The sequence below is a fragment of the Schistocerca cancellata genome, chromosome 8, assembly GCF_023864275.1.
Source record: "Schistocerca cancellata isolate TAMUIC-IGC-003103 chromosome 8, iqSchCanc2.1, whole genome shotgun sequence".
Classification (NCBI taxonomy): Eukaryota; Metazoa; Arthropoda; class Insecta; order Orthoptera; family Acrididae; genus Schistocerca; species Schistocerca cancellata.
The window spans coordinates 51778892-51804510 of NC_064633.1; the positions used below are offsets into that span (position 1 = coordinate 51778892).

Here is a 25619-nt window from a genome sequence, read left to right on the forward strand (position 1 = left end):
GTGAAGAAGTATGGGACTTTGAAACAAAAAATTACTTTTTCTCAATTAGTAACGCAGTGGAGATAACAGGTTCCTCGCATAGTCCACCCAGTGCAAACATATGTTATGCTTTGTCCCGTACGTCACTGATGATGAAAGTGAGTCATATATGTAGCAAATGTAAAATATCCCAAGAAAACGTCTTCTCCAAGTTCTATCTAGTACCTGCAGCAGTTTAGAAATTGCTTCATTACTAGCTTCGAAACAGATAAACGAATTCCAGAATGAGATTTTCACTCTGCAGCGGAGTGTGTGCTGATATGAAACCTCCTGGCAGATTAAAACTGTGTGCCGGACCGAGACTCGAACTCGGGACCTGTGCCTTTCGCGGGCAAGTGCTCTACCAACTGAGCTACCCAAGGACGCCTCACGCCCCGTCCTCACAACTTTACTTCCGCCAGCACCTCGTCTCCTAGCTTCCAAACTTTACAGAAGCTCTTCTGCGAACCTTGCAGAACTAGCACTCCTGAAAGAAAGGATGGTCCCGAGTTCGAGTCTCGGTCCGACACACAGTTTTAATCTGCCAGGAAGTTTCAGATAAACGAATTAATTGACAGCACAACATATCAGTAGTTACATAAGGGCTGCTGTACACAGTTTTATTATACCAATTATCCTTATTATTAGAGTGGTTACACGCGAAGCGTTAACAGCCTGAAGTAGTCCAATTTCTGGCAGTTCAGAAGCCAGGAGTGCGTCAATGAAGTGGCTTAGGAACAGTAAGCATGGTGCATATGTCTGAACTTGTTTGATTGTAATTGGGATTGTAGCGTACAGGTCAAGCAAGTGCCACAGTGGAGAGGAGTAATGGAGGAGGAGCATGTTTTGTAACAAGAGTGTACCCTCACTGTGCGTCACTTTAGGACTTGCGGTGCATCACGAATTCCTTCGTCATTCATTCATTCATTCATTCCTTCATTCTCTCTCTCTCTCTCTCTCTCTCTCACACACACACACACACACACACACACACACACACAAGCGCGCGCACACACACACACACACACACACACACACACACACAAACTAAATATCATTCATCATTTTAGAAATAAAAATGTTTCAAGAAAACTCTTTCATTCTGCAATTTAGTTAGATGCTAAAATTGGTAACAATGTGGGGGAGGGGGGAGGGGCAGGGTGGGGTACTAGCTAATGTCCGATTGCAGTCATGGGTAACGGTGTAGGAAAGTTTGGGAACCACTGCTCGAGATTCTACAGCCATTCTGAGCCCATTTTTGAATGATGACGGAAAAGGAGACGTGGAGACTCGTACGCACCTTGGCCTCGACGTTGGTGCGCACCGTGCCGACGGAGCCCTGCGGCGGGCTGTCGCCGCTGACGCAGCCGACGGCGAGCAGCACCTCGGTCATGCCGTACCACTGGCTGACGCGCACGCCCAGCGCGCCCTCCACCATGCGCTGCGTCTGCGCGTCCATCGTGGCGCCGCCCACGGCCAGCAGCCGCAGCGACGACAGGTCCCGGCTGCCGGACCGCGCCTTGCTCAGCGCCACCGCCGAGTTGGGTGCCAGGAACGTGAACTCCACCTGCAAGCCGCCAGACCACTGTGCCCCGAGTCCTTTCTCATTTGCCAGAGGGCGGTTCCGGATCAATTTATACTTTTTTTTTTCCCTCGTCTTCTAAGAGACGATGGTATCGTGAGGAGTGCCCCGGCGAAGTACGACCGATATCGTTCTCCGTATACGTAAATGATTTGGGGGATAGGGCGTGTAACGCCGGAAATGCATATCCTCCTATTTCCATCTATTGTACTATACATTTGTTTTCCTTATTTTTGTTACCTGAATATATGACATTTCTGTGTCTTTACATATTGTAAAGACACAGCTGGCGCACATCAAGAGCCCGTTTCACCTGGTGACCGTGTCGAGAAGAAGGCGCGCCAACATCCAGCTTCTGCAACAGCGACGGCCGACAATGAGTGACTGTCGCCACCTCCTCGATCGACGGCTTCAAACCTTCAATCAACCAACAAGGAAGACTGGAAGCACGTAAAGTTTTAGGACTGTATGGCAGACCTCAGCTTTTCAAACTGTACCATTTTCGTAACTATAATTACAGCAACTTAGCGTGAACATTTGTTGTTCATTGTCCCAGTTGCATTACCAAGCAGGGTCCCTTCCTTTTCCGGAATGAACCCGAGTGTCGTTGAAATTCAAACGCCAGCATTAAAGTACTATAATTCGATTTCAATGCTTTAATTTCAAAGTTCAGTTAAAGTATTCATAGCTGGCTACAATATTTAGATTACACAAGCACAAATTAAGAGTGCGAGTTTTGTTACCGTATTTTAGCTTACCTGTGACTGCAGCTCAGCTTGGTACGTACTAAATTTTACTATTGTTCAGAATCATTTAATTCAAGTTCAAAGTTAAATCTCTTATTTCTAAATTGCGTAGATTCAAGTAGCTTTTGAAATGATTGTTGAGGTAGTCCAAGACTAACCGTATTTTACTGAATTTCGATGTGCTTCAGAAAGAAAGCTCACTATTAACTTCAGTCACTAAATTAACTTTCGATTTTCCTGTTTTATTAATTCTTTTGCTAAATTAAGTCAGGGTGTAGCGAAATTTATTACTTCTGACAAACTTTCAGTTTTCACACTACACGTGTCAACCTTCAGTTGCCACACTTCTAGTGCTAATTATATGTGTAATAACCTTTCTTTTTCAGTTACTATAGTAATTGTCCTTAGGACTGGCGACCGTAATTTCCCCCAAATCTCAAATATCTAATTACCGCTAGTTAATTGTTAACGTAACGGCTGCACATTTAGTTTCTTTATTAACTTTACCGCTTTTCAAAATTAATTTCCACCAGTTTCATTAGCACTTTTCCTTTCATTAAGATGTAACCCTTTCCTCCCTGTTTACCGACAAATTAACTTCGGTGACGATTGCTTTTTCCCAAATTCCCATTAGGTACACGCGGTTTAATTTTTCACTGTCAATAAGGTCGATAAGTGAGGGGGAGGTTACAGGCGGACCGCAATCTGCGGTCGTTTGCTGACGATACCGTGTTGTACAGTAAAGTGCCGAAATTTAGTGACTGCAGGAACATACCAGACGACTTAGATAAAAGTTCCAGTTTGTGCGATGAATGGCAGTTAGCCCTAGATGCGAAAAAATGGAAGTTAATGCGGGTGAGTAGGGAGATCGAAACTGTACTATTCGAGCCGTTTGAACATCTCGGCGAAACGTTGCAAAGCGATACGGAAATCGAACGAGCGTGTGAGAACTGTGCTAGGAAAGATGAACTGGTCGACTTCGGTTAGCTGTGCCCGAGCGGTTCTAGGCGCTTCAGTCTGGAACCGCCCGACCGCTACGGTCGCAAGTTCGAATCCTGCCTCGGGCATGGATGTGTGTGACGTCCTTAGCTTAATTAGGTTTAAGTAGTTCTAAGTTCTTGGGGGCTGATGACCTCAAAAGTCCCATAGTGCTCAGAGCCATTTGAACCATTTTTTGACTTCGGTTTATTGGGAGTATTTTTGGAAACAGTGGTTCATCTGGAAAGGATACCACACATAGGATGCTGGTGCGACCTATTCATGACCACTGCTCGAGTGTTTGGGATCCGTACCAGGTCGGTTTGAAGGAAGACATCGAAGCATTTCCCAGGCGGAGTGCTACATTTGTTACCGGTAGGTTCGAACAAAACGTAAGTGTTACGGAGATGCTTCGGGAACTCAAACGGGAATCAGTGTACGAAAGACGACGTTCTTTTCGAGAAACACTACTGAGAAAATTTAAAGAACCGGCTCCCGAAGTTCTGCCGAACGATTCTGCTGCCGCCAACATACACCACTAATGGCCATTAAAATTGCTACACATAGAAAAAATGCAGATATAAACGGGTATTCATTGGACAAATATGTTAAACTAGAACTGACATGTGATTACATTTTCACGCAATTTGGGTCATAGATCCTGAGAAATCAGTACCCAGAACAACCACCTCTGGCCGTAATAACGGCCTTGATACGCCTGGGCATTGAGTCAAACAGAGCTTGGCTGGCGTGTACAGGCACAGCTACCCATGCAGCTTCAACACGATACCACAGTTCATCAAGAGTAGTGACTGGCGTATTGTGACGAGCCAGTTGCTCGGCCACCATTGACTAGACGTTTTCAGTTGGTGAGAGATCTGGAGAATGTGCTCGCCAGGGCAGCAGTCGAACATTTTCTGTATCCAGAAAGGCCCGTACAGGACCTGCAACATGCGGTCGTGCATTATCCTGCTGAAATGTAGGGTTTCGCGGGGATCGAATGAAGGGTAGAGCCACGGGTCGTAACACATCTGCAATGTAACGACCACTGCTAAAAGCGCCGTCAACGCGAACAAGAGGTGGCCGAGACGTGTAACCAATGGCACCGCATACAATCACACCGGGTGATACGCCAGTATGGCGATGACGAATACACGCTTAAAATTTGCGTTCACCGCGATGTCGCCAAACACGGATGCGACCATCATGATGCTGTAAACAGAACCTGCATTCATCGGAAAAAATGACGTTTTGCCATTCGTGCACGTAGGTTCGTCGGTGAGTAAACCATCGCAGGCGCTCCTGTCTGTGATGCAGCGTCAAGGGTAACCGCAGCCATGGTCTCCGAGCTGATAGTCCATGCTGCTGCAAACGTCGTCGAACTGTTCGTGCAGATGGTTGTTGTCTTGCAACGGTCCCTTCTGTTGACTGAGGGATCGAGACGTGGCTGCACGATGCGTTACAGCTATGCGGATAAGATGCCTGTCATCTCGACTGCTAGTGATACGAGGCCGTTGGGATCCAGCACGGCGTCCCGTATTACTCTCCTGAACCGACCGATTCCGTATTCTGCTAACAGTCATTGGATCTCGACCAACGCGAACAGCAATGTCGCGATACGATAAACGGCAATCGCGATAGGCTACAATCCGACCTTTATCAAAGTCGGAAACGTGATGGTACGCATTTCTCCTCCTTACACGAGGCATCACAACAACGTTTCACCAGGCAACGCCGGTCAACTGCTGTTTGTGTTCGAGAAATCGGTTGGAAACTTTCCTCATGTCAGCACGTTGTAGGTGTCGCCACCGGCGCCAACCTTGTGCGAATGCTCTGAAAAGCTAATCATTTGCATATCACAGCATTTTCTTCCTATCGGTTAAATTTCGCGTGTGTAGCACGTCATCTTCGTGGTGTAGCAATTTTAATGGCCAGTAGTGTACATTGCGCGTAAGGACCACGAAGATAAGATACGGGAAATTAGGACTCGTACGGAGGCATATAGCCACAGTCGTTCTTCCCTCGCTCTACTTGCGAGTGAAACGGGAAAGGAAACGACAAGTAGTGGTGCAGAGTACCGTCCGCCACGCACCGTACAGTGGCTTGCGGAGCATCTATGTAGATGTAAATGTAGCCTATTGCCATAGCATCATCCCGCTTGCGTGGGACAGTTGCGTTTGATCTAATAATTTGGCTATGTCAGTAGTATTGCGTCATTCTGGAAAGATTCCTCAGTGTCTAATTTTGATCAATCGTGAACTCGCTGCTTTGTCTAGGAACCAAGTTCGTGTGCAAATAAGTGCATCTTGTACGCAAAAGGATGGAAATTACACGGGTTTTCCCCTGTTTATTTCGTGATTTTAGCAACAATTCTCGCTGGTCGCAGCGGCAGGAGTATGTAGTCGACTCCTCGATGTACGGTTTCTTGGAGGTACAGACCTGATGGCCGTGCACTTGTATTCTGATCGGCGCCCTAGTGAAGAGCTTTTTCTGCTCCGATTCGCCGTAGAGAAAAGGTCATCTCCAGCCGCCGTCTTTTGCTGATCGGCATATTTAAATAAAATAAATGGGGGCATTTGCGGAATTGCAGTCCATATTCTGAGCAGCTTGTTACTTGCTCACGTTGCATGGCAACTTGTGTCGCTGATTTTGCTTCTATTTTGTGCCGTCTTGTTCCAACATTAACTTTGATTCTGCGAGCTGCCCAGATAAGCATACCTCGCTCTACACACTCTGCTGCACTTTTGGTACCTCCCACTATATCACTGTCATTTCGTTCAAATGTTCAAATGGGTGTGAATTCCTAAGGGACCAAACTGCTGAGATCATGGTCCCTAGACTTACACACTACCTAAAGTAACTTATGCTGAGAACAACACACACACCTATGCCCGAGGAGGACTCGAACCCCCGGAGGGAGGAGCTGCGTAGTCCTTACATGGCGTCTTAAACCACGCGGCTGTCATTTCGTAATTCAGTTTGAGTTGTACAGAGGTTTCCTCTCGCTTAACCTGATTGTGATGTAAGTCAGTAATTACAGCAAATAAATAACTGTTAATCTCAGTCTTTACTTATTTTTCAAGACCCTTTAACTTGTCCTGCTCGTTAAGCGACCCATTAAAAGTTAAGTAGAGCCGGTCGTTCTCTAAATCGGTTCACTTCACTGTGACAGCATTGTCATTGTGCACAGTGGCTTACTACACGGATAAATTATTTATTATTTTGCCTTAGTCAAGAGCATCGCAATCCATCCGTCCTGCATCAATACGTTGTTTTGTTGGGTCTTGCTGTGACAAAGCAATGAACGTTGCACACGCTTGGTTGCCTCATCAGAGACGGGCAACTATCGTGTCGACTGCGGTCCAGGATGTAACCTGTTGTCTCCCTGATTTCTCTGCAGTCAGGATGGCACAGTGAATCGAGTCTTGTTGTACAAAAGGTAGTAGCGACCAATTTGCCCTATTCTACATTGACGTATGCTTGGACTTCTGCCGCGAGTCAAAACCTTCCACGAAGTTTGGTATTTTTCGACTTCGTGCCTCTCTGGTGGAATCGCTGGTTTTGTAGAATCTCTTTGCGCAGAACATTATGGTGCGAATGTGCAGTGATAGTGCGGCTTAGTTGTAGTTGAGAGCCGTTGTCTGGGAAGCTGTAATTTGGAAGGGAGCTCCCCTTTTACATGCACAGTACTGGTCTGCGCGAAGGAGATCAGCGGTCAAAGCCATCTTTGGAGGTCTGTACAGCCGTCACCACACAGTCGCTCCGTCCTGGTTGCATTGGCACAACAGTACTGATAACTCCTTGTGAAGCTGAGTAACCTTATTATTGAGTACTTGCCCTTCTGTGTGTTTTAGTTGTTCATCTTGCAAAATTGTAATTGAGTCTGCTCTTGTGGGACGCCACTAGTTCTACTATTTCGTGACTAGTCATTTCTTTATTTTAACTGTTCATGTTACAGCGTTGTCATTGAGTTTGCCCTGGTTTGGCCCATTATTTGTATGCATGTGAGGCACCAGTGGTAACTGATTTATTTTTCAGGTGTTATCAAGCCGATTTAATAATGTGTCTAATGTACTGCCAGGAAGTGTGCACAAGTCTGACGTGGGAAATAAAGTAAGGTGGCAAGAGTACAGCTCTGTAAACCCACTGAGGCAGCAGTGGATGAATTATAATTCTGCAGATTGGTTCTTCAGTTAAGTAATTACCTTGTAATTGAATAATTCATACATATTAATTGGGTGTTCATCTGAAGAAGTTTGCAACTCAACTTGTTTGAAATTGTGGAGTACTCCTGCACCGTAAATGAGCAAATTTTTAACTGTGGCACAAAAAAAAGGACGTGTACAAAACTTAGGATAAGGAGGTCCCTCTGTAGTTTGTTATGTGTTTCGAGTGCTTTGGTTACGTTAGATTTATCTGAATACTGTTTTCAGATTTGAATTGCTGTCTGTTTGCTATTGTAAATTTGTTTAAAGTCTACTAAATGCATTTTGAAATAGCCTTAGGCATTTGAAACTTTTTATCACAAATAGTTACCGAGCTTGACTTGAAACTTTTAATTGATTTTATAATTGCTTTGGGATCAACGACAATGTTTTCTAATAAGTTTTGAGTATGAATTGTTGTTAATAAATTTGTTTTAAAGGAGGTCTAGATTCATGTTATCACGGTATCTTACCACTCCTTCACAGTACTTACCATGCCAGAACTAACAGCTACAGCGTACGATAGCATGACATATACAAATTTTTTGTTGTTTATTGGTGTCTTATATGTACCTACAATTTGGGGAATTTTATTAACCCGTAACCACAGATATGTTGTCTCACAGGCGCCATCGAAGCTGAAAGCAACCAGAATTTCTATTTGGAGAAGCGTGCCACTCTCGGATTCTCAGCAGCCGTGTAGTCGGCAAGTCTAGGCACGCCTTCATTGTTGGCACGTGCTCGTTTCAAAATTAGTATACGCCGAACTCTCGAGCCGGTTTCACAGACCTCATGTCTGTGGTCATGCAACATTTTGTCCCAGCAAACTTTTTTTCTGTTTGAATACGACGGATGTTATTGCTACTGACGATCGGAAATTTGCTGAAATGGTTGGAGGACGATATGAACACCTCTGATGCAAAGACTAGCGTCGGTATTGAGTCGGCTGAGGACGATTTACTGATTCGTAAAGCGGGTGTGAATCAGATTCCTTGCGGAAATTGTGAGAAGTCATACGTAGGTCAAAAAACACGCCGCTCATGAGAGATGTGTGGAGCATCGAAGATACACACGCTTATCACAGCCAGACAAGTCAGTTGTGGCCGAACATTGTATTGATACAGGGCATTCCATGAGCTACAGTGATGTGAAGATTTTAACATACACCTCTTCCTTTTGGGATTCTGTCTTCAAGGAAGCTGTAGAGATTCGATTAGCTAATAATTTAATAAATAAAGATAATGGTTTTAATTTGGACAAAGCATGGAATCCGGCTCCTGGGATAATTTAACTGCAGAGAGGTGTCACCGCCGCTGAACACACATCGATAAGCGAATCCAATGTCTGTACACCTTCACCACAGACGGCGCATATGTAAACGTATTTCTTTGCCGCCGACCAGCGTCTGTGACCCGCATGCGCGGTACCGCCGCGGTGGAGCTTATAAGGCCGCGCTTGGCACCTTGTCGTCATCCCACCTACTCCCACACGTGTAAGGCTAAGCCCCCTCCTGCCACCACCGAGCTTACTGCCCCCGTCCGTCCCATAGACCCCCAGTCCACCACAACAATTCCCTCCGGCCGTCCCCCACCCTTTTCAGCGCCCCCACACCCTCCAACAGATCTCCCTCGCCGCCCACTCTACCTCAACATCTTCGCCATTTACTCCCCACTTCACCTTCACCAGCCTCAACAGCCTAGTTTAAGCCGCTCCTCTCCCATCCCCTCAGCCCCCTCCCCTCTCTTCACGTCATTGCGCAGCATGAGTGTCGCATCCTCTCCCAGAACACCCGCTCCTTCTGCACCAACAAATGCCTCCTCATGAACACCCTCTCCCACCACCAGATCGACACCTTCCTCCTGAATGAAACCTTTCTCCAGCCCCATCATACAGTCCCTCTCCTTATATCCTCCACTGAATTGATGCTCCTGGTCTGCGAGTGCAGGGTGAGTCGCCATAGGCCACCTTAAGCACATACCCGTCTGGCCACAATCACTCCTCAATCACCATCCACAGCGTCTTCTTCCCCTCCTTCACTGTCACCTGCAACCACCATCAATGTCTGTCCCACTACTCCTGTTACCTACGACTTCATCTCCCACACTGACCGCACCTTCTCCACCTACGTGATTGCTGCCAACATCAACATCCATAGCCCTCCCCAGCCGCCTTTCAGCAGTGGCATCAGTTTCTCCTCACGATCTGAGGTGACCTTGTTCCTCATCTCCTGCACACCCATCCCGAAAGCAACACCACCCCCGATGTTGCCATTATCTCTGCCAACCTCCGTGGGCATATCACCGTTGACATCCTTGATCCCACAGGTAGCGACTACCTCGCCATCCTTCTCACCATAATGTCTGCTCCCCGCCCTGCACCACCTCCCTAGGTAGTCCATGACTACTGTCGCACCAACTGAGATGCCTACAGGAATCCATCGCCATCCAGGTCGAAATCCACCCACTTACCTGTCACCTTCCTGACGACATCATCCACGTCTTGTCCTTCCTTCAGAAGGCCACTACTGGCGCCATGGAGCCTCGTGTTACTACTAAAACCATCCACCCCCACCGTCCCAATCTCCCTCTACGGGCTGTCCTCATCCTCCACGAATCCCTCTGCCTCTATCACTCCTTCCTGTGCACTTGCAATAGGGATACACTTCAACGCCTCTGGCAAATTCAGCAACACATTCGGAACCTCATTACAGGAAAGAAACGCCAAGACTATCTCCAGACCTGTACATAACACCGCCCTCTCTATAAACTCCTCCACGTACTGGTCTGCCTTCCATTGCTTTACTGGTTTCCATTCCGCACCCCATTACCCCTTTCTCCATAACGACCGCTCTCTTCTCGACAACCTCAGTAAGGCCAACCACTTCGCTTCCCATCATTCTGAGGTCTTCTCTGTCCCTTTTGATCCCTGCTTCGATTGCTTCTTTTTCCCCACTGTTATGGAATGCACCGATACCTCGGTCGCTCCACTTGCTCCCAGTCTCCAGTACTTGGGCAGTGGCCCCCTCTGACATAAACACTTCAATCACAGCACAAGACATTAAACTTTTCCTCCAGTCAAAACGCAACACGGCCCCTGATCATGACTCTGTCACCTACCACCACCTCAGAGAATGCCCCTTCTCCTTCCTGACTGACCTTGCTGGTTTATATAACATCATCCTCTCCACCGGCTTCTACCCCGACCTGTAGAAGACTTCCCACAGCCTCTTATTCCTCAAATTCAACAAACACCCTTCCACTGCCTCTTCGTATCGACCCATCTGCCACACCTCCATCTTCAGTAAGGTCTTCGAATCCATCCTCTCCTGTCATACCCATCACCACCTTAATCAACACCACCTCCTCCCCCTTACCCAGTGTGGCTTTCAACCCTCGTTTCTCCACCAAAGACCAACTCCTTAACCTCGTCCATCTCTCTCTCTCCAACTTAACTCCCATTGCTCTTCCATTTTTGTTTCCCTCGACCTAACAACTGCTTATGACATCCTTCCTATGCCACCCCCCACGATACCAACCAATATCTTTTATCCCATGGCTGGCATCCCCCAAGGCTCTGTCCTCTCCCTTCTCCTCTTGTACATTGTCGATATGCCCAAACCACCCCCACCTGTACACCTCCTCCAGTATGCTGATCACATCACCTTCCTGGCTCTCTATCCTACCCTTCAATGGTCCCAACACACCCTCCAAACCCACCTTGACCAGTTCACCACTCAGTGCAATCAGTGGTTCCTTCGTATCAACCCCTCTAAAACCCAGGCAATCATCATAGTCTGCATGTCGCTCCATCCATCTCATGATTTCTGCCTAACCATTTATCGTTTTCCCATCCAGCTCAAGCCCGCCCTGAGATGCCTTGGCCTCACCCTCAACCATCACCTCACCTGGACCCCTCATCTCCTGACCATCCAGCAGAAAGCCAACTCCTGCCTCCAGCTCTTGAAACTTCTGTCTGGATGGACATGGGGAACGCATCCTTCCACCATCCACATCTACAAATCCCTCGTCCTTTGTTATGGCAGCATTACCTAGAACTCCGCCCCCTCCCCCACTTTTATAAAGCCCTCCAAACACTGGAGCACCATACACTCCGCCCTGCCTTCTGCAACTGCCTTCTGTGCCCCACATTCCTGTATGATCTCATCCCCTTCCCCCACCCCGTCCTTTTCCTCCAACATATCTGCAACCTTTACAGTGTGCACATGCTTGATCCCCACCCACCCCTCATTCCTCCTTCCTCTCCATCTCCCCCCCCTCATTGCTGCACCTCTATCGCTGTGTCCATTTGCCACCTCCACACCCTCCATCTCCTTCAACAGGGCAATTTCCAGCACTTCCCCCGCCCTGATGATAAACTTTGCTGTGAAACCTATCCTTCCTACCAACTGTGGCCTGGCCCTGTTCGCGCCCCCTCCCCATGGCCCCCCTTTTCCTCTACCCTCCTTCCCCCAGAGTGGTTTTCCTCCTTCCCCCCTGTGTCTCATCACCCCCTCCTCGCCTACTTCCCTCTTCCGTCTTTCTCTCCCGATCTCCATCGGCGCGCCCCTGCCCATCTCCCTCTCTCTACCCCCCTCTAGCACCGCCCATCCCCCCTTTCTTACCTTCTCCTTCGTCTCCATACCCCTTGCAGATTCTCTCAGTTTGATTCTCGTCGTCGGTGTACTGTGTCAGTGTTGTATTTGGTGCTGCTCTCCAGTGACATCAAGAGCTGTGATTTTGATCACAGTCTACGTAGTGTTGCTGCCTGTGATTGTTATGTGCTACACCACCAATTGCGATTATGTGCTACACCACCAATTGTAACTTTTATGCTCCAGCCTACTTCGCCTTATGTTTTTTTTTTTTTTAATCGTCACAGTGTGTCGTTTCTTGTGTACACTTTTTAGATTTTTATCACCATTTTTCGTCAACACCTTTGGTATTCTACCTTCCATTATGTTTCCCCTTTTATACATCTGTTTCACCACATTTTCTCCTTAATGTTGTCTTAAATGTCTCCCTGTTATGTACTGCCTCTCGGCTGAAGAGCGGCGCTTATGCTTCTGCCAGCCAGCCCCCTATGGGGCACTGAAATTCAATAAAGAAAAAAAAAACTTGTCGTTAGTTTTTTGACTCACTCTGAGAATGGCCGGACGGTACGCCGCCGAAATATCAGTGGAGGAAATTTTATTCGCGCGGTTGCATGCCCGAAATTTAATGAAAGTGTAATTGTTTAGGTTGCGGAAAAGGTAAGACTAACCAGAGATGAGGAGAGGGTGGTCGTTTTGCGAAGGGAAATCAGTGGGCAAGGATAATCTGAGAGGCTTGCAGAGGTTTCACAACATATCGATAGTTCAGACGGCATCGAGTAGCTTGGCAAGTGGGAGACTTTTCCCCGCCCCCACCCCCACCCCCCGCCCGCTTCTCAGTGGTTTAAACAGGATGACATTGGCCCCAGGGAGCGCCATTTTTAGGCACTGTGTAGCTGGAGGGCCAGAGTGCGAATGTCTCAACGTCATGTGTACTCCCAGGGTAAGAAAACAAGATGGGAAGGTGCTGTATTATCTTGGACCGAGCTCGAAACGTATTAGTAAAAGTCAACATGGAAAGGTGCTGTATTATCTTGGACCGAGCTCGAAACGTAGTAGTTAAAGTCAACATAGACAGGGAAATGCTCGAAAATCTGGTGATTTTCATATTCTTGACGATTCAGATTATTGCAATAGCGTAGTTGAAACAGTGTGTGGCTCTCAGCGTGGTACCTTTGTGTTTGCAAATCAATAGTTAAAACTTCATTTTAGAGAGTCGATAAAATAATTCATTTCTTTGTACGAATTTACAAATTTTATTTGGTTTTGATGATCCATTCTTTGTGTGATAGTGTTGAGTGCACTTCACGTTGAACACATACAGGATCCTTAAACTGTAAAATTTCAAAGTTTATGGGCTTTTACCCACCGCTAGTAATTGTTGTATTTGTTATAAGGTTAATTCGAATAGTTTAACTGGATCAGTTTTAACATTTCGTGGGTTTTCTATGTGACTCTGCGATGAATAAAGGTTTGCACTCTGTTGGTAATGGAGACTAACTATGAGAAATCGCTGTAATTATGTAAGAGCATTTTGTGGAACCGTTGTTGGGTGGGATATAGACTGACTTGAGATAATATTCTAGTATTATTTTGGGAAGATAGGGTCGTTTTCTTTGTACCTGCTTTGCAACCACATTTTTCGTGCCAAGGTTTGGAACCAGTTTTCAGTAGTCAGTAATCATTAGTCTGTCTTATTTACTAATGTTGAGTCACTGCTAAGGATAGTGGTAACCCAGTGGGTGTATTTTGGTTGGTATAGGATATACATGTTTCATGTTTTCTTTGTGATGGTTGGCTGCACCGCAAGGTCTGCCACTTGTGTCTACGCATGCTTTGTGTTCTGTGGAGAGGTTCGGAATCCAAGATTAGTTCAGAACATATCAGAATCATCGTAGTTTGGCTATGCAGTCGTTATTGCATGATGAATTTATTGTGCTTGAATTTTCAGTACCAGAATTTTAGAAAAATTTCAAAATCGTAGTGGTAGTTCACATGAGACAGAATTTTGTAATGCTTGTATCAGTTAAATTCGGAAGACCGTCACAGTAAATTCTAATCGTCCAAGCATCACGATGGAATTTTAAGTACAGTCACGTTGTTATGAGATCTGTGGGCAGAACTGTATTCTCATCTCGATGCTTAGCCTTCCTACTGTCAGTCACATTGAAATCGCGGTAGTTAATGTAGAGAGTATCTTACGTGCCAGTGAGAGATGAGATTGTTTCCACTATGTGAGACCTTCCCGCTACCTAACAGTGTGATGATCTTATATTGGTCACAGGAGACCAAGATTAATCTAAATTGGGAATTATTATGTGCAGCCTTGCAGATGTAAAAGTTCTGATCTGAAGGGGGTAAAATGATTGTCAATGTGAGAAATAAATTGTTTATAGCAATATCACTGTGTTGTTCTTAATGAAGGAAACTTCCATTCATTTCAAGTCAAAAATAAATTCCAGTAATTGATTGTGTGATGAAGATAATCGAATAAATAAGAAAATGAAGGTCAGAGTGACAAAGATTGAAAACATCTTACGGACAAAATCAAATCTCTACCCCTCCCTGCCCCCCCCCCCACCCCTCCTCTGCCATACTGAAGCCGGCCGCGGTGGTCTAGCGGTTCTGGCGCTGCAGTCCGGAACCGCGGGACTGCTACGGTCGCAGGTTCGAATCCTGCCTCGGGCATGGGTGTGTGTGATGTCCTTAGGTTAGTTAGGTTTAAGTAGTTCTAAGTTCTAGGGGACTTATGACCTAAGATGTTGAGTCCCATAGTACTCAGAGCCATTTGAACCATTTTTGAGCCATACTGAATGTGATGGCTGATGGCAGTGTCAGGAAACGTTATTCATTGTGCATTATTTCAATTAATCTGACTGATAAAAGTTAATTACTATTATTCATTTATTTAGTTGGGTCACAATTGGAAAGGAATACACTGTTGTCACCAGCTATAGCAAGCAGTGTGAGGTAACGACAAGCTAAAACCAATAAACCTTTCAACAAATCAGACAAACAATCGGTCATAGTATACATGAATCAAATCCGGGCTCAAGAACAGATGATAAAATCAGAGAAGCAAGTAGGGGTGTGGTTACAGTTGTAACAGGGATTTGTTAAATTAAGAATTTTGGACGAAATGAATTGTAAGAGCTTTCTAACTTCTTCAGTCAGGGTTCAAAACAAACATAGATGCAATGACAATGAATTGATTTGTGTTAGAATGTGATGGAACAACCAGAGCTGGTCCGCAGCTCGTGGTCGTGCGGTAGCGTTCTCGCTTCCCGCGCCCGGGTTCCCGGGTTCGATTCACGGCGGGGCCAGGGATTTTCTCTGCCTCGTGATGACTGGGAGTTGTGTGATGTCCTTAGGTTAGTTCGGTTTAAGTAGTTCTAAGTTCTAGGGGCCTGATGACCATAGCTGTTAAGTCCCATAGTGCTGAGAGCCAATAACAACCAGAGCTAACATCTTTCATTTAAATTTTCATGATTGTGTCTTCTCATTCTTAAAAAAGTGGCGGCAGCGTCATGATTGCTCTGCTGAGGTAGTGTGAAGTCGCCAAATTTTATTTATTAAAGCTTCGAATGTTTTAGAGACAGACGAGATGTGAGGAAGCGTAACAAACAAGTGGGTCAGCTGGTAGGTGCAGCAGGGGTCGATAAACCTGCGCGAGGGACTATCGGGACCAGAAGCATCCAGGGGTTACCGGTGAGCATTTGTGTGCTCGGCAGCCTGCTCGACAAACTATGGCTGTCGATAGATGACAAGGGCAGCAGACCCATAGTCCCTGTAATGGTGTACTTTACACTCATCTTCGTTCTTCTAGAGGAGGGTGCTGAAGTAGGTTCTACGTCGATGGATATGATTCACCAAACACGTATTGGAATTCACCTGCTGACTATGGGATGGAGATGTTTCCTGTTAACGAATGCAGGTAGACAGGGCTCTAAGTCACACACAGAACACCAGTTGGTATGAGCTGATTCCTACTCATACCACACAACTCATGCACATTGAGAGAACGGAAAAAATTGTTAAATGCATGACAAATGACACGTAGCAACACTCTTTAGAATGCACCATCAGTCTACCATTAAATAATAGTTCGTTTGCTCTCAGCCAATCACTCCATCTACTTTCTATCATCCACTAACTCAGATCCCTATTAATTTAGAGACATATGATTCTCTTTTGCAGCAAAGTTTCAAAGACGGCAGTCAAATGGGAAGTATAACTATTACCTCAATAGACATGCAGCAGAATGTTGTTAAAAACGATGAAGCAATTGTTCTATATCGTTTTTATGAGCTGACACTGCATGGTTGTCATTGGTGGAGAGTACGGGGAAGTGCATTGTAAATACTGATTGTTAGGCTTAAAACACCTATACAGTCTTGCAGAGACTCAAACACGCGTTCCATTCTGTAGTTATGTATTGCAGTCCTCCTCCTCCCCCCCCCCCCCACCCCACCCCAGCAGGTATCACAACGACATTAAGGTAGGGACACTTTTTAAAAACGTATAACGTGGTTGCCAATAACTTTGGGCCACACCTGGGCTTTTGATTCGACATATGTAAATTTATTACTCTGCGTTTGGTTGCCATCCGCCTTAAACATTCTGTTCCAGCTGTCTTATCGCTGTCTATGGAAAATGAGAGTTTCCTGGTTCCTGGTGCTTCCATGTCAACTTTTTCTCGTATTCCTCTTGCTGTCACAACATATTCCCACGTAAAAGAATTTTCCTGCCCCAAGCAGAAGACATGCAAGTACTCCCTCATTCTCCCTCAATTTGACAGCATTTTGGCGTATTTCAATTGATGTGTATTTTCCGTAAGTTTTCGTAATATATCAATGTTATGTCACTTCTGCTCATGTAATCGTGACATCACTTCCCGCCACGTATTCCAAAACTGCTTGTAAATGTAGTACTGTTGTCAACACCTAGCGCAAACACAAATTTTTTCTGGTCAGACAGTACGGTATAGCACTGTACTAGAATGCATCGAGTCACTTCCAACCACATATTCTACAGCTACAGCGCATATATCCTGTTTCCTGCATATCTGTGTCTGTGCCTGCGTCGCGGAATGCTCGAAGTGCTAGAAATATGTAGGTAACTGCACAGTCATCTATCTACATTCGCATCTACACTCATGCTCATAAATTAAGGATAACCCTGATACATAGTGAAACAACGCTCTGGTGGGCGGTTTGCGAGTTTAAATCACCTCGGGGTATGACCATGCAGTGCATTTGACCTGCAGTCGTCGCACGGTGGCGGTGGCAGCAGTCCGCGCAGAGGTGTGTTGGTGCATGTCAGAGTATGGTGCAGCGAGTAAGTGTGCAGACGTTTTCAGACGAGCTAATGGTGACTGTGTGTTGAAAATGGCCCAAAGAACACACATTGATGACGTTATAAGGGGTAGAATACTAGGGCGACTGGAGGCTGGTCAAACACAGCAGGTCGTAGCATGGGCCCTCCGTGTGCCACAAAGTGTGATCTCAACATTATGGCAACGATTGTCCAGGCGCTACAGTACGGGACGTCCACAGTGTACAACACCACAAGAAGACCGATATCTCACCATCAGTGCCAGCAGACGGCCACGAAATACTGCAGGTAGCCTCATTCGGGACCTTACCACAGCCACTGGAACAGTTTTCTCCAGACACACGGTCTACTGACGACTGAACACACATGGTTTACTCCCCCAGAGACCTGCAAGGTGCATTCCACTGACCCCTGGTCACAGGACAGCCTGTAAACCCTGCTGTCAAGAACACAGTACATGGGCATTGGAACAGTGGTCACAGGTTATGCTCAAGGACGAGTCCAGGTATAGTCTGAACAGTGATTCTCGCTGGGTTTTCATCTGGCGTGAACCACGAACCAGATACCAACCTCTTAATGTCCTTGAAAGGGACCTGCATGGAGGTCGTGGTTTGATGGTGTGGGGTGGGATTATGATTGGTGCACGTGCACCCCTGCATGTCTTTGACAGAGGAACTGTAACAGGTCAGGTGTATCGGGACATCATTTTCCACCAGTATGTCCGCCTTTTCAGGGGATGGATGATAATGCACGGCCCCACCGAGCTGCCATCGTGGAGGAGTATCTTGGAACAGAAGATACCAGGCGAATGGAGTGGCCTGCCTGTTCTCCAGACCTAAACCGATGCTCTCGGTCGACGTATCGCTGCACATCTTCAAACCCCTAGGACACTTCAAGAGCTCCGACAGGCAGCTGCTGCTTCGCCTGATCCAGAGTACGCCAACCCGTTGTGCGGCCTGTGTACGTGAGCATGGTGATCATATCCCATACTGATGTAGGGGTATATGCGCAGGAAACAGTGGCGTTTTGTAGCACATGTGTTTCGGGACGGTTTTCTCAACTTATCACCAATACCGTGGACTTACAGATCTGTGTCGTGTGTGTTACGTATGTGCCTATGGTATTAGCGCCAATTTTGTTTAGTACCACGTTGTGTGGCACCACATTCTGCAATTATCCTTAATTTATGGCATGAGTGTAGTATATGGTACATGCAAAGTAGAGGAGGGCTGGTTTAGGGTGCTGAAGTGTCATTGATCGACGTTTAAATTACGGAAAAACTACCAACTTGGTGCTTACTATAGTACATTGTCCCATATTAATGGTGTCTTTTCCATCTAGTCGTACACTGACTGACTAACACCACTTTTTTGAGATTGTGTGAGTCTTGGTTGGAGCAAAACATTCTGGGGATGGTCAGCATCGAAACAGTAATCGTGTACGTGGCTGCAATATGAAAAATGTGTGCTCTTGGCCTCTTCGAAACGTAACCCATAGACATCTGCTACCGCATCTCTGTGGAAAATGAGAATAAATGTAGTGGACAGGTGTTTGGAAACGTTCCATGATTCCGAACACTCTTTCAGTTTCCATATGTTGCGATGTCCTCCACATTTTTGTCGAAAAGAAACACTGCCTCTGTCTTTTACTTGTGGGAGCAGCATAATTTACACCACGCAATTTCCAGTTTTCTGTGAGACAAATGGAAGGAAACGTGTTATTGTCGATTTAGTTATTGCCGATTTAGCACCTGACACGGACCTCGAAATCATAAGAAAAACAAAATGCGTGCTGTGTAGACAGCTGCAGTCATACACTGTTTCGATGTGTTACAGCAGAAAACAATGTATCAGACAACACAAGAATCCTCTCCTTGTCATTGATAGTCTGTCGGATATGGTCTTCCTACTGTAAGGGCGACGAATCTTTGCATTGATCTCTGCAAGGGACTTGGATCACTGCCCACCTGCTCCAGTGGACTAATTCCTGTATATTTAATAGAATCGGCACATACGCTCGATTTCAGCACGGAAACGGTATTTCTTTTTTTTATACATCGCAAGAGAGGGACACAGTAATATCGAGTTCTCTACTGGATGACGTTAGGAAAGATTTTGTAATTCGTATTTTTCTGTGTTGGATGGTAGAAAATAATGAGGTAGAAGACAATGTTTGAGTAATAGAAATGAATGCTCCCAGAGAGATGCAGATCTTCAGACTGCATAACCTGTATGTAGTTTCGAAACGCACCGCAATGCAGTAACAAAATCCTTATCCTTCTTCCGGTTTCCATATGATGTGAAGTCTTTGTAATATACCCGGTAACAAACACCGCCAAAACTGCTCATACTGTATTTCCTACCACACTGTGTTGCAGCAGAGTGCTTCGTTTGGCGTTAGCCTTACACACTGTAGATGGTTGGCGGAGCTACGACAACATGTTCCCATTTCCACCGAGTGGTCAAATGAGGGTCTTGTTGCTTTAACCTCAACTCACCTTTTTCCCCCATGGAATGCAGAAGGTTGGAGATATACCACTCTCTGGCTTCCTCTCAGTTCCAACTTAAATTGGAATGATCTCGTGGACAGAGCTGCAGGGTGGGCGGGGCAGAGACTGAGGAGCAATTACAAGACTGTCTAAAAACCACGCTGGAGTTTAGCAGTATGGGATCCGTAGGAGACAGATTCGAATAAGGTGACTCGATTCGAGATATGAGAGTGCCACAAATATCTTTCCCCAGTGGCTCTAATCTCCTTTCAACCACATATTAGCTGAAACTTGTTGATGGCCCAGCATTGAAATCTGCAGCAATTTGCGGAAGGGCTGCACTTCTGTCACGTTGAACGATTCTCTTTAGTCGTCGTTGGTGCCGTTCTTGCAGGATTTTTTTTCCGGCTGCAGCGATGTTGGAGATTTGATGTTTTACCGGAGTTCTGATATTCACAGTACTCTCGTGAAATGGTCGTACGGGAAAATCCCCACTTCATCGCTACCTCGGAAATGCTGTGTCCCATCTAGCGTGCACCGACTATAACACCACGTTCAAACTTATTTAAATCTCGATAACCTGCCATTGTGGCAGTAGTAACCGGTCTAACAACATCGTCAGGCACTTGTTGTCTAATATAGGCGTTGCCGACCGCAGCGCCGTATTCTACCTGTTTACATATCTCTGTATTTTACTACGCACACCTAGGCCAGTTTCTTTGGTGCTTCAGTGTATATCTACATCTGTGGTCTGAAACCAAGCCACCATATGGTGTGCGATGTAGGGCACATACTGTAGAATCATTTCCCTATTCCTCCACCTCCCCCATCCGATTTATTCGTCGATAGGATGCTGGAATAAAGACTATTTACGCCGCTCAGAATGGGCCCAAATTTCTCTCGATTCAATGTTGTGGTCATTCTGTGAGATTTGTGGTGGAGAAAGCAGTTCTCAGAGTTTCATAGGTAAGGAATGATCTTTCCGATAGAAATCTGTAAAAGTTTTCACCGCAGTTTCTTGGGCATTTGTGTCACACTATCATTCTAAAGCACATTTTCTAGAGGTGTTTTTTTTTTTTCGTAAGTCTATAAGAATGTGTGTGTGTTATTCAAGAGAAATGAAAGTCGCTAACAAATTATTTTATTGGTGATACGAAAATGTAAATGTCATATGGCATTGTTGGCTGGCCCATCCAAATGAGTGGGTTCAGTCACCTGTCGCAAGGGTGTTCTTCCTCCGTGTATATTGGCTCCTGTCCTTGCGGATGTTTGAGGCTCTTATAAGAGTCGAGGGGCATGAAAGGGAAGCAGTGGCTGAAAAAGTAGTGACACTGGGTTGCAGCCTATCCCCAATGTTATTCAATCCGTAAATTGACCAAGCAGTAGAGGAAACAAAAGAAACATTTGCAGTAGGAATTAAACTTCAAGGAAAACAAATGAAAAATTTGAGATTTACTTATGACATTGTAATTCGGTCAGAGACAGCAGAGGTCTTGGGAGAGTAATTGAACAGAATTGAGTGTCTTGAAAGGAGGATACAAGATGAACATCCACAAAAACAAAACAAGGATAATGGAATGTAGTCGAATTAAATCTGGTGATGCTGAGGGAATTTGATTAGGTGACGAGACACTTAAAGCAGTGGACAAGTTTTATTATTTTTGTAGCAAAATAACTGACGATGGCCGTAGTAGAGATTATATTAAATGTAGATTGACAATAGCGAGAAGAGCGTTCCGAAAAAGAGGATTTATTAGCACAGAGCATATATTTAAGTGTCACGAAGTCTTTTTTGAAGGTATTTATCTAAAGTGTAGCCATGCACGGAAGTGAAACGTGGACGACAAACGGATGAGACAAGAAGAGAATAGAAGCTTTTGAAATGCGGTACTACAGGAAAACGCTGAAGATTAGAAACATAGATCACGTAACTCATGAGGACGTACTGAATAGACTTGGAGAGAAAAGAAATTTATGGCACAACCACACTAGAAGTGGGGATCGGTTGATAGGACACATTCTCAGATGTCAAGGATTCTCGAATTTAGTAATAGAGGGAAGTGTGGGGGGTAAAAATCGTAGAGGGAGACCAACAGATGAATATAGTAAGCAGATTCAGAAGGATGTAAGTTCTAGTAGTTATCTGTCGATATAGAAGCTTGCACAGGATAGAGCAGCATGGAGAGCTGCATCAAACGTCTTCGGACTGAAGACCAAAATAACATTTGAAAATTATGTCGTATGTGTATCTGCAGTGTGTAGGCGACTGTAATGGATGCGTGTATAGTCCAGTGTTATGTTTGGGTTCTGTGCGATCTTGATAAGAGAAAAGAGAGGACGAAACCTCGTGCTGTCACATAAGATAACTCTCTAGAGCCGAGCTTTAATGTACTGTGGATGGGTCGCCATCACCAGTGCAACATGCTCTCTGTAGTGGACTGACCCGACAGCCAATCCACTATGACTTGTAGCCGAATAGCACGCGTTAAGCTCACGCAGGCTGGCGTGAGGTCTGGAACAGTTAAGGGACTCTATAGTAGCAAATAAAGTACGTAGTTGATGTAATACTTAACTTTATTCCATAATTGGTGAACATCGGTCTGACGGTACGGGCTTTATAATCTCAATATAAACTGGTAATGGCGCCTTGCTAGGTCGTAGCAATTGACGTAGCTGAAGGCTATGCTAACTATCGTCTCGGCAAATGAGAGCGTATTTGTCAGTGTAGCTTCGCTAGCAAAGTCGGCTGTACAACTGAGGCGAGTGCTAGGAAGTCTCTCTAGACCTGCCGTGTGGCGGCGCTCGGTCTGCAATCACTGACAGTGGCGACACAAGGGTCCGACGTATACTAATGGACCGCGGCCGATTTAAAAGCTACCACCTAGCAAGTGTGGTGTCTGGCGGTGACACCACACTCTCACTTCATGTGACATCACAGGGAGGTTTTGATTTAATCTAGGATCAAGAACTATACATTACCTCTTCTTCTCCTCTTGCCGGCCAAACACTGACAGTGAAAACTTCATCCGCCACCAGCATTCGAACTGACGTGCCACTACACAGGCGCGCACTGGTGACCTCTTCTACAGAGGCAGGTTAACATTGTAAAGACTAGCTACGCCAATTTAGCTTTGATAACATATCTATGACCACATAAATAACTTGTCCAACGTGGGTCTAGGAAAAGTATACTACAAATCTCTAGTCCAGTTTTATTTTCAGACCCCTATAGGAGCAACATGATTGAGAAATAGTAATGATTTTATAAGCAGATATATACTACTAAAGTAGAATGTTGACAGCTATTTTGAGATAGACAATGATGGGTGGGAACAGGGGCTGTGTTCTTTTGAAAGGAACCTACCCATAATTACCCTTAGTCAGTGTAGGAAAACTTCTCATAACGTCACTATTATGATGTAACACGTTAATAATGGACGAAAAATGAGAGTCCACTGCGTCAACTACAGTGCCCCATCCTCCGACTCCCGACTCTTTACGACAGACAATGAGTGAGAAGGTTCTCACGTCGTGTCATCTGACTGACAAGAGGAGAAGAGTTAGCGGTGTGCTTCCTCGCTATCCCACAGCACGTGAGCGTTGTGGGGTAAATTTCCATCCTCTAAGCAGTGTCTCACGGTGTGATTAGATTAGATTAGATCAGTTTTTCGTTCCATAGATCCGTGCTGAGGAGATCCTCGTGGATGCGGAACATGTCATTTTTTTTAAAGCTGAAATAACAATACTAACATTCTGTTTATATACATCATTTATTTCTATTAAAAAATTCATCAATGGAGTAGAAGGAGTTGGTCACTAGTAAGTCTTTCGGGCTCCTTTCAAACTGATCTTTGTTTGTAACTAAATTTTTTATGTTTTTTATGTTTGCTGGCAAAAACGTGGACGTCTGTCTGGTGCGTGAATCTCCGTGCCTTCTTCGTGTGATAGACAATGCGCAAGCACAGATCTGTAACGGCCCAGTTAAGTACGTTTTTACTGTCCCTGAAGTACATTAATTTAATGTGTAAAGGGAGGATAATCAAGCTTAAACGCTTGCTGAGTGACGCAAGAAGAGCAACAAGTAGGAAAACTCTCTTTTGTTAAACTATTCTAAAAATGTGCTGCGTGTTAGGCACGAAACGTCCACTCAAATTCACATTTAGGGGAGGGGTGTAGGCAAAACACTGATTTGGATTCTTGCGGAGACGGGGAATAATGATGCAAATATGAACAAAAGGCACTAAGTACACGACAAGCCATTGTTTAATCAAGAATTAAGGAAATTGTGGAATTGTGGAATTGTGGCGGCGCCATAGAGAGGAGGCGCTAGTGGCGGACACTTCAGAATTGTAACATAGACTGTTGTATTGTATCCACTCTGGACTAACGTGGTGATCACTGCACCAGCCCTTTGCTTTTATCATTAACCCTAGCAGTGTACACCTCCGAAATTGTCACACGAACTGTACACAAGGGTCACAACGACCCTAAATTATTTGCCGGAGAAATTTCCCGATGAAGAATGTTTTATAATGATATTGGACTCTCATGTACTAAACGCAATTTATTTCAACTTTTCCATGTACCTTTAAATCAATATTATTATTAACACATACAAAATTTGCGACAAAGTAAAAGCTGCATGTAAGATTTTCAATAACGAAACTTGAAAGTGATCCAGATCTCAAGACTTTATTTGCAGTTTAATTATATGAAGATGGTATACATTTATTTAAACGCACTTGTTACACAGATATGCAGAGGTGTCCTAAAATACTCGTAAATCGATTCATTCATTATTTTCGATCTCTTGGAAGGTGAACCACAATTTTACAGGCAGCTGAAAGACCTTTTCTGTTAGGGGAAGCTGTGTTCCCACTGTGGTGTCACCGCCAGACACCACACTTGCCAGGTGATAGCCTTTAAATCGGCCGCGATCCGTTAGTATACGTCGGACTGGCAGCTGTGTTCCCACTGTGGTGTCACCGCCAGACACCACACTTGCTAGGTGGTAGCCTTTAAATCGGCCGCGATCCGTTAGTATACGTCGGACCCGCGTGTCGCCACTATCAGTGATTGCAGACCGAGCACCGCCACACGGCAGGTCTAGTCTAGAGAGACTCCCTAGCACTCGCCCCAGTTGTACAGCCGACTTTGCTAGCGATGGTTCATACGCTCTCATTTGCAGAGACGACAGTTTAGCATAGCCTTCAGCTACGTCATTTGCTACGACCTAGCAAGGCGCCATATTCAGTTACTGTGTCTTCTGAACAGATAATATTGTGAATCATGTACCGTCAAGAGCGATGTTCATCATTAATGGATTAAAGTTAAGTATCAAACTAATTACGTCCGCTTTCTGAATTATAATTCCTTGTCATGTTCCAGACCTCACGTCAGTATAGTCCTTTCCTCCTCACGCCAGCCTGCGAGAGCTAAAACGCGTGCATTTCGGCCTCCCCTGGTAACACGGTGTTGGCTCCTCTGCCAACACAACACCGACAATGGCCATTCTTACCGTGGATGATGTTATCTTCTTCGTCGCTGTCGAAATTGGGCATACTGATCAGTTTTGTCACTGTCCGTAACTGCTGCAAGGGGCATCAGCTTCTGCATCATTTTCATCACGAAAGTCTCTTAAGTCACTTTCACGATTGAGTTCTTTTAGCAATGGTCACCG

The 25619-nt window shown here is 45.3% G+C and overlaps 1 protein-coding gene across 1 annotated transcript in view; it reads right to left on the reverse strand.

The window, feature by feature from the left end:
* The window catches only part of LOC126094427 (uncharacterized), a 304150-nt gene that overhangs the window by 118053 nt on the left and 160478 nt on the right, over nucleotides 1–25619 (reverse strand). The window contains exon 5 of the mRNA XM_049908795.1: nucleotides 1319–1585. Within this exon, the coding sequence (XP_049764752.1) occupies nucleotides 1319–1585 (267 nt within the window). The remainder of the gene's footprint in view (nucleotides 1–1318; nucleotides 1586–25619) is intronic.